A 10251-nucleotide genomic window follows, 5' to 3' on the forward strand; every position below is an offset into this window, starting at 1 on the left:
CCATAACCCCATGGTATTGCATGAAACCTAAAAAAATTAAAAATTAGACAAAAAAAGAAAAGAAAAGAGAAACCTTTTATTTCTTCAATATTCAAAGATTGTACCTAATTCTTCAAATAAAAAAGATTGTATCTAATTATTTGAGGGTTAAATTATTATTTGGGACCTGAATTTGATAATTTTTTTCACACTGGGGTCTAAATTTATTTTTTATCCAAATTAAGTCATAAATTTGGTAATTGTTACCACATTGGGACCTGGACTTGATAACTTTTCTTACGCCTAAACTTTTTTTTTTCAAGTTAGGCCCTGTATTGGCAATTATTTCCATATTAAGGCCTGAACTTGACAATTGTTTCTACATTAGATTAACTTTAGATAAGAAAAAAGTTGAAGCCCTGATGTGGGAACATTTGCCAAGTTCAAGACAAGACTTAGACAAAAAAATTTTGTCCCAATGTGAGAATAATTACCAACTTCAAAGCCTAATTTGAAAAAAAATTCAGGCACCAATATTGGAAAACTTGCCAAGTTCAAGTCCCAAAAATGTGATTTAACCCATTTATTTATTTATTTATTTTTATTAAGAAATAAACTAAGAACAGAACCTGATGCTCTTTGGTGCACTGCCTATTTCTGATAACTTTCTTTTTTCTTTGGGTTATAAATGCAAAAAAAGCAAAAAAAAAACAAGGAGAAGGAGAGAAAGGAGAGAAGTCCAAAAATTCCCAAAGGATTAAAATTAAAATAGCGGAAAGAACCGAAGAAACGCCCCTGATTTCTCTCGTTTCTTTTAGTACCATTTTAGGCTCAAAAATCAATTTTTTTATCACTTTTCTTTTCATTATCTCATCTTTCTTTTCTTCAGGTATTTCTCTTAATCCATGCAATTTTTTTTCATAAAATATATTAGCTTTAATGTTCTAAGATATATGTTTTTTTTTTCTTTTTAAAGATCGTTTAGCCTTATCCTTTATTTGGACTTCTTTGTTTTTTCTCTTCTGATTTTATAGTTGTTTATTTTATCTTTTATTCGATTTTTTGAAAGCATATGAGAGGATTGTGGTTGAACCTTGTTGGGTTCATTTCACTACTTTTTTTTTTTCAAATGAACTAAAATTTTGGTAAAATATGTGCATTCTCCAATTTAATCATTTGATGCAGTTGGTTTTTTTTTTGCCATCTAATAGAGGAAGAAATTGGATTGGATTTTTCTTGTTTTCTAGTAGTTTTGTCCAAAATCCAAAGCTTTACTAGTACAAGAGGCACCTTAGATGATTTTTGGAAGAACTTTGTTGGGTTTGTTTCCATCTAGTTTAAGAGTTTGTCAATGTGATCAAGTTTGTGCTTTTTCTTGATGCAGATGCTTAATTTTACGTACTATAGCCAAGATCCTGCCTCTTCAATTTGCATTTTTTAGATTTTATAATTTGAGGTTTGAAGAATTGACATTTTGATATTCGCTTCCTATAATCTCAGCATGTTATTACTTTGATCTGCCACTACTGCCTCAAAGTATTTTTTGCAAAAGACTTAATGTTCTTCACCAAAAGATGTTGACTTCTTCGTCTTCTGTGATTCGAAGCTAAGTGTTTATAACAAGCACATTATATGTGGTAATAGTTTATAGCATTGTGCTTATATCTGATATTACTTTTTCACTGTTCAATAATTGTTTCTTTATTCTAGTTTTAGCTTGTAGTTGTTTATGGATGAATATGCATGCAAATATTGATAAATTTACGGTGGAAGACATAACATTCATGTTGGGAATAAATATCTTAGATTGCATTGTTTATTGGAACACCATGTTATTGTTTACCAGTGTGTCATTAGTTGATACTTGGGAACTTGGGATTGAGAGGACATCTCTTTAAACATTCTTTTCAATTAATTAGGTTCTGTTAATCCTCGGTTTAGTTGCTACTGTGTACTTCCAACTTCTAAAGCATTTATTTTGTGGATCGTCTCTATTAATGCTTGGAATGTCATGAACCAGAGAACTACTGTCAAGTGTATGATATGCAGAAAGTCCCTTGGAGGATAAAGAAATAGTCAATCAATTGTGTTCCTTATAAACATGAACTTGTCAATTGATATATGTTCATAACTCTAAGTGCGTTGGCATGTTATAAGTTAGAGGAATTTGTACTCTAATGTTGTTTTGATGAACCAATATTCAGTATTTAACTTAGGTTTTATATGTCTAATGCTATGGTTATTGCTTACCTCTATGTAACGTAAAGTTCATGCCTGCACCTCCTGTCAAAAATAAATATCCGTCGTCAATAAGGTAGTTGTTTTCTTTGGGTTCAAGATGTTACTGGCTGGGGCTTTCACTTTCTGACATACATCAGGCTCCAAATGCAACTGTTCAATCCTTTCTGACCTGGAAGGCTAAAAAATTTCAGAATTTTGTAAGTAGAGTTTGCAATATTGTTGTTTTTTTTCAAAAGTTTTACATAATATTCTTCCTTTGCTTATCAAGATCAATCCCCTAGTTAGACCAAAAGCTATAGCTGTTAGTTAGCAGGGACTTTTTCCTTTAATCTAGTAGCGCAAAATGTCTTACGTGCGGGCCTGAGGAGCTTCACAATGCATGCTTGGTACCTCAGCAAGTTCAACTATCAATCAAGCACCTGATGAGATTAGGTTGATTGCTTGGCCCTATATGCCAAAATATTTTACCTTTCTCCCTCTTCTTTTGCATTTTTCAGAACTGAAATAAGAGTCAAATTTTTGCCTAGCTTTTTCAGATCTCAACTGCCAATCTGAGCTTGTGTAGCCATTTTTTTTATTAACCTGAGAACTGCATAGCGTGATGCATTTCTTTTGGAATTTTGTAATAATATTTAACATATTTGGGGTCTTTACAGGTAGAAGATGTCGTCCCTGATGCAAGGTCAGGGGAGCACCATTGATTCCTTCCCTGAAATTGTTAATATTGATGAGGGAACAAGTCCCAATAACACTAGTATTGGTCAACCGAATTCATTGCATGACATGCTGAATCCTGTGGAAACTCGGCTATCCAATTTTACAGCACCTTCTGGTGGGACAATGCACAGAAATGCTATTACCCTTGATGTTCAGAGCATTAGTGGCTGGAATTCTGGTCAACCAAGCTCTAGACAGGGAGTGCAGAACCAGGTGACGCAGGATGCTCTAAATCATCGTCTTAATGATGATGGTGAGGATGCACGTATACGGGCCACTCCGAGGTCAGAAGAACGGCGGATTGAACCACTAAATGTCTTTTTTACTGGGAGACTGAATAATGGATGGAGTGGCAATCTGGTTAGAAGTGGGCCCATATGTTTGCAGAGTTCCAGCTCTAATCATATCCCAGGGAATGTGAATTTAAATGAAGGATTTATTAGTGGAAATGGTACCAGAGAGTCGGTTGTTGGAACTGGTGGAAGGCCTAATCTCCACGATTCAGGTGGATTAGAAAGAGAACAGATATCTAATGCAAGTGTTTCTTCTGATAATGTTGGCAGTTCATCTGGAAGCTCTAATCATGTAGGAGAGGAAAACAATGATGGCTCAGGCTCCTCTTTGGGCAGTTATGGTTTATCCTGCAAGAGGAAGGCCCTTGAAGGTACTTCTGGACAGTCTTTTTCTGCCGGTGCTTCAGGCTGTTTTCAACAAGTAGAAAATATTGCGTGGCATGCTAGTCCTACTCGTAATGAAGCTTCCAGCAGCTTGAGTTTATCTACACCCTCTTCGAATTTCCTTAATGTGACTCCACCTGATCAGTCAAATCCAAGAGTTGGGCTTGGTATGAGAGGAGTAGTTAGTGATGCATTTCTTTCTTTAGGTGAAAGAAGAGCAAATCCGGGAAATGAACAAGAATCTTTACCATTTAGTTTATTGTCAACCAGGGCTGCTGGCCATTCTAGTTTCGTCTCTCCTAGTCACCCTCGAGTTGCACCAGTTGATGAATCTCTAAACTTGAGACCAACAACAACAATAGCTGGAAATTCTGGCTCAACCTCAACTCAACCTCATATGAGAACTGCTTCTATTGTCCCAAGAAATGTGCATCCTATCTCTAGGAATGGTACTTCCAGTTCAAGTGTTTGCAACCCATCAAGTTCTAGTAGTTCTGGAGAGATACGAGGAGAACCAAACATCAGAAATATCTCAAGAAACAATGTGGAGCATCCCATGTTTGTACCGGCTACTGAGATGAGAAATGTGGCACAAGATCTGACAGGTTGGAGTTTGGCTTCTGGAAACCCTAGTACTTCTGGATCCCTAAACCCTAGTTCAAACATCCATCCTTTGCCTGATCCTGCCTGGATCCCTCCTCACAACCCTCCAATACATAATCAACAGAGACTATCAGAATTTGCATCTTGGTCTTTATTTCCTCCTATTGGTTCTGGATTTGGTGGTCACAGTGGCCGTTTTCCACTACCATCTTCAAGCCCTTCAGCTTCCTCACAGGAGACAGTGGGGCCATCAGAATCTAACAGCCAGGGGAATAATCAACCATGCCCAAGGTTAGCATTAATATTGGAGAGACATGATGATGATGTTCTTGGGATGGCCCATTCATTACGAGCATTGGCTGCTGATATTGAAGGGAGACACCGACTAATTTCTGAGGTTTGTGCTCTAATGGTCATTGCTTATGTAAATTTATATGTCTACCACTATTAGAATAGGGTTTGCTTTTAATTAATTTTAATACTAAATAATAACACATTTCCCTTTCTAGATAATGATGATTTATTGCATTCTAGAATTACTGTAGTATGATTTCTATTTTGCCTCTTCCTTTAACTTTTTTCAACTGCTGAAACCATCGCCATATTGTTCAGTTGCTTGTTAATTTTTTTAAAATTGAGAAGATTATGTATATTACATATGTTGATTGATGACTTACTGCTCATTTTCTTTTCCATGTGTTAGATTCGCCAAGTCTTAAATGCCGTCCACAGGGGGGAGAACTTACAAATTGAGGTCTGGATTCAATTTGCAGTAGAGAATATTTTTTATGGTTACATTGACTGATTATTTTGATGGCTATGTTGAAAAAATTCATTTCCTTTTCCTTTTGCATTTATTTTACTCTATTTTATCAATAGTTGATATGGTTTCTGCGCAATTCATATTCTTTCCCACTTTTTGAATTTTTCTCAGACCATGTTTTCTCTAAATGCGACTAAACTGCTATAAAAATGAGTACATTTCTTGGAACTGAATTGAATAACTATCAGATTCAAGTGACTAGTGGCTTTAGGAAATATTTCTCATTGCTTCAATGATATGATAAAAGTTGGAGACAACTTGGTGCTGATAAGCAGCAACACATTATTCTCATTATCAGCTTCTTTTCATTAGTTGGGATAATTGCAGCATTCTAGAATATGTTTTCATTTTGGAGAACAGATTCTTTGTAATGGTTGGAGTTGATTTTGAGTCGTAGCATATTATGGGATAGTTGGGTGCATGAGAGGCTTTTTTGATGTCCATAGATCATTGAGTAGATTGCTTAAACAGTTGAACTTGCTTGTGATACGGTGATATGTTGATGTTCCCTCTTATTAAGTTGTGTTTTAAGTTCATATTGCATATAATCTAGTCTTGTTCTTTATGGCCATCAGGTCACATGATTGGCTTCATATCATTAAGCAAAAATTTTCTTACAATCTTTGACTCTTAGCATTTTTGGATGACATACTCTTCGGTCCAACAAAAGAAAAGAAATGTGATTTCAACCTTGAGAATGCTGAGTTCATAACTAGATACTTCTGAAACCAATTTCCACCAAATGAGAGATAGAGAATTCTTTTGGTGGAGCTCCTGGGTAGAAGCCTAGGAAGTGCATTTTGTCTAACAATAATTCTCAGTCCTTCCTACATTATATGATGTTTAATGACATTGGATATGTGTACAACGCCCTTTCAGGATTATATGCCGTTTGATCCATTCATCTATCATGGTATGGCTGCTATGCATGACAGACATAGAGACATGCGTCTTGATGTTGATAACATGTCTTATGAGGTAAAAAGGGTTGCTGTTCTATGTTCTGTCACTTAACACTGGAGATCTTTCTTCTCAAATTACAATTGGAAAACTAGGAACTGTTGGCATTAGAAGAACGCATAGGAGATGTGAGCACTGGACTGAGCGAGGAAATGATTCTGAAGTTGATGGAACAACGGAAGCATTCATCTACTTCAACAGAATCCCAACAAGATCTGGAACCGTGTTGTATCTGTCAGGTACAGAGTAGATAAGCTGCTTTAAATAGCTTCACTTGGCTTCTCTATTTATTATTTTTACTTTGAAATTTAACCATGGCAGGAAGAATATGCAAATGGAGATGACACTGGGATACTAGATTGTGGACATGACTTCCACTCTAACTGCATTAAACAATGGTTAATGCTAAAGAACTTGTGCCCTATTTGTAAGACAACAGGCTTGCTTAAATGATAGCAAAAGCTGATGTTAGAGCTGGGAAATTTCGTTATCTTTTGATCGTCATTAAGATCCTATAATAAGGGTTTAGGTGCGCATGAACCATACAAAATTTGAAGATGCTGCTGCTAATTTTATGTACTGCAGGATGAGTTGTTTGTCGAATAACTTGGCATAAAAGCATCAATGACAATGATAACATATTTGAAATAACATTTATTACATTATCATGCTTCAAGAAAAGTATATTATCGTTTTGAACTTTTGACCATTTATATGTATTATTTTTTTAACTAAAATAAGGTGTAGCAGACGTCATTTTGAACCTTATTACAAAAGCAAAGAGATTCCTTTCTTAGGTAAGTCGGAAAAGCTAGCCTTTCTTAAGGAGGTATTAAGCCATACCATTGCCTTTAACATTTGTTGGCAAGACTTGGTGTTCAATATCATCCTTTTGAAGAAATACCTAGCAAAGCACACTAAAGTTCAAACTGTTATCTGTTTCCAAGCCAATCATAATTCTAAATGACACAAATCACAAAAACATGAAAAAGGCAGCTAAAAACTTCAATTTCATGAAATATCCAATGCAAGAACCAGCTACCATATCCAGTACAGAAGTAAAAACTGGCATGTTCACCAAGAATAGGGTAATGGTGGAGAGTAAAAGTGTAAAACTAACTAGTTATTACTACAAAAACTCAAAACAAACCATCAAATCCTTCAACACTAGACATTGGTAATCCTTGTGCAAAAAAGTTCTCTAAATTAATGGAAAATAAGACTAAACAAAACTAACTCAGATAATCTTTAGTGTAGATCAAGAAAATGGTAGTTGATGCTTCATGCTGATGCTATTGTAACTTGTATTTTAATGCTACCTTTTCTTGAAGTATTACTTTTCCCACATTAGTCATTAGTCAGCTATAAACTAATTACAATTGGTACTTTTTAGCCATTCATGCTACTTATTTGTGGCAAAGAAAATATTTTTTTTTCTTTTGCTTATTTTAAATATATATTATTTTTTATAAGTTTTTTTACTTGTATTTCTAATTATTACTTGTTTTATGTCTAACTATTTTAAAAATATATGTGTTAAATAAGTTTTTTACTTGTGTCATTAAACTAGTAATTAAACGTAGATAAATGTACAAGTGCATCTCCACATATCTAGAGCCTTAAAGCAAAATTATAAAATGAGGTTTTTTTTTTAAGAACCAATCTTACTATAGGTTCTTATTATATTTGTTTTATTTTTTATATATAACATCTAGAATTACCGATAGCCCTTTAAATTAAATAACTATTAGAAAATTATAAATTTTTATTTAAAATTTATTTTTCTAGCCTTTAGAGATTTCAAATTATTTACTTGATGTCCACTAAACTAACTAATAAACTAAGACAAGTGCACCTATCAATTAATAGTATAACTATGGTGAGCACATATATTGTTCCATCGAGGGCTACAATTACTATATCACCTTTCCATTATTTAACCTAATAATTCAATGACTTAATTAAAATTAAATTAAACTATCTAAATTAAGTAATGAGTGCACCAAAGAATGAAACACAAAAACAGTCAAATATCAACCAAGTGACAAAACAATATCCAGGAAAGAATCCACCTAAATTTCATTTATAGTTCTCAAATCTAATTTATGCAATTTCTTTTCTTAGCTCTTTGATCCGTAGAAATATCTAATTTATGCTAATATCTCTTTCGAGCATAAGAGCAATTAACTCTAGATTGATTAATTGAAATTTCTTTCTAATTAAAACTTCTATTATTGCATTTATTCGCTCTATGGATTCCTTTATTAGATTTGACTCTAATCAGGTAGATTTATATTTTCCTATTTCTAGGTCTGCATGCAACTCCATTCAATTATGCACAATCTAATCTCAAGAAGGGTCTATTCAGCCTCATACTTAAGCACATTAAGCATGGCTTAACACTATAGAAATATTAACCTAAGATAAATTAAGCATTCATAATTGAAAACAAAAAAACTAAGATTTTATTGCACAAAACTAGAAACCAAATAATAGAATTCATCCTAGGGTTTATCTCCCCTAACTATTTAGAAAATTAGTTCATCATTGCAAGAAAAATACCGAAAATACAATACAATATAACCACTAAAATAAAAGAAATCCATGATAACTTCCTTCAGAATCAAATTGGACTTTTGAATCTTGATGGAAGTTGTTTGGAAATCGGCTTCAATGGTGTTCTTCGAGTAATTTTCATGCTACCCTATGGTGACTGCTTCTTTTCTCTTTTATTTCCTATTTATACCTTCTTAAAGTGCCAAAAACTTAAAAATCGCCTACTTTCATCTGTTAGCATGTAACACCCCTAACCCCTCTCCGTCGTCTGATTAAGGTCACGGGTATTACTAACACTTCAAACAATTCATCAATCTTAATTACACATATACATACTAGCCATTAACAATATAATATACAGGGGCAGATTACAAACAATCAAATTATATCATACTAGAATATTATACAATCAAATAATGATTCATGCTATGCAAAGTTAAACTTGGTCTTCCACTGTCTACACTCTTATCACTATTTATCCCTTCTTGAATGTCAGAATTCGGATACATACAAGACTATTCCAATTATTAGCATCAGAATATTGGTCCATACTCATTCTATGATTATCTTTTTAAATTATCTTTGATGATTTTAGTGGAATGCACTTAATTTAGGTCTGCTAATCCACCCCAATTCAGAGTAAAAGTTACTCTTACAGCCCCTATTACAAGTCTACGGGACCCTGAAAGTTGTTTAAAAATAGACAGGGATTAATTTGAAACAATTCTCGAAGTTTAGGAAATAATTATAAATTTTATTATTACAGGGGTCACAAACCTGTATGCCCAGGCCGTGTGCCTCACACGGTTGAGAGACACTCCCGTGTCTCAAGCCGTGTAACTTTCTGACTTGGGTCACACACCCATGTGTGTTGCCCGTGTGTGACATATGCCCGTGTGTGACATACGCCCCTGTGGCCAGGCCGTGTGCACCCAAAAGTACCTTAAAACTCAAGTTTACCATTTCCTACTTACTTGGGCACTAAGCAACTCAATTACCAATCATTTAACCTATTTAAAACACGATTAAACATGCCCAAATTACACCAAATTCATCACCTTATATGCCTAACCAATGTACCCTTATTGGTACTAATTTTATATGTTCAAATACATCAACAACACATCGAACATTCAAGACTTTCATTCATATCACATTTACAATATTTGAACTAACTTTCAACTTCTAAAGTTACCAAATATGAAGCTAAATAAATACCAAGCATTATGCTAAGCTACTAAACTTTAAACTATCACATACCAAAATATAAACTAGGCTAACATACCAACATAGCCACAACCACAACCATATACACATTTAACCGTCATTTTACTAGAAACTAAGTTAACATCTTATAAACAATATCAACAAAAGACTCCCTAGGTACATGCCATTACAAAATGAAATATCACCACACTTGAGCTTGGGATTTGTGATTGGATGCTAAGCTGGTGATAAATCGAATAGTACTTAGCCTGCTCATGGAAAACAAAATCGCATGCTGAGTAAAACTTAGTGGTATTTCTATAATCCGAATAACATAAACTTGATATAAGTATTTAAAATGCAAAATGCAACAAGTAAGCTATGCTCGTGTGTTTCAATTCAATAGTATAATTTTTGCTCATTCCTTATTCACATCTACTAAGATTTTCACATGTTCAAATATATAAGTATATATCAATGACATTTCAT

General features: G+C 34.0%; 1 protein-coding gene across 15 annotated transcripts; it reads left to right on the forward strand.

Annotated features, from left to right (window-relative positions):
• Positions 1-601: 601 nt before the first annotated feature.
• On the forward strand, positions 602-6699 carry LOC107938056 (E3 ubiquitin-protein ligase MBR2). 15 transcript variants are annotated; one of them, XM_041082498.1, is made up of 9 exons: positions 617-868; positions 1364-1616; positions 2318-2417; positions 2555-2652; positions 2877-4614; positions 4921-4971; positions 5920-6018; positions 6096-6239; positions 6322-6699. In XM_041082498.1, the coding sequence occupies exons 5-9, from the start codon at positions 2884-2886 to the stop codon at positions 6451-6453; spliced, it is 2157 nt and encodes a 718-aa protein (XP_040938432.1). In that variant the 5' UTR covers positions 617-868; positions 1364-1616; positions 2318-2417; positions 2555-2652; positions 2877-2883; the 3' UTR covers positions 6454-6699. The 15 variants fall into 15 exon arrangements, with proteins under 15 accessions (XP_016726629.2, XP_040938435.1, XP_016726621.2 ...); XM_041082495.1 differs by having other exon boundaries at positions 1480-1616; positions 2534-2652; XM_041082496.1 differs by having other exon boundaries at positions 1480-1616.
• The last annotated feature ends 3552 nt before the right edge of the window (positions 6700-10251 follow it).

This window comes from Gossypium hirsutum, chromosome A12, assembly GCF_007990345.1.
Source record: "Gossypium hirsutum isolate 1008001.06 chromosome A12, Gossypium_hirsutum_v2.1, whole genome shotgun sequence".
Lineage (NCBI taxonomy): Eukaryota > Viridiplantae > Streptophyta > Magnoliopsida > Malvales > Malvaceae > Gossypium > Gossypium hirsutum.

Coding starts and splice junctions, on each gene's coding strand:
- LOC107938056 (XM_016871140.2), top strand. CDS start 2,884: ATGTCGTCCCTGATGCAAGGTCAGGGGAGCACCATTGATTCCTTCCCT. Junction 4,972..5,919: donor GGGAGAACTTACAAATTGAG/GTCTGGATTCAA, acceptor ACGCCCTTTCAG/GATTATATGCCGTTTGATCC. Junction 6,019..6,095: donor TTGATAACATGTCTTATGAG/GTAAAAAGGGTT, acceptor TTGGAAAACTAG/GAACTGTTGGCATTAGAAGA.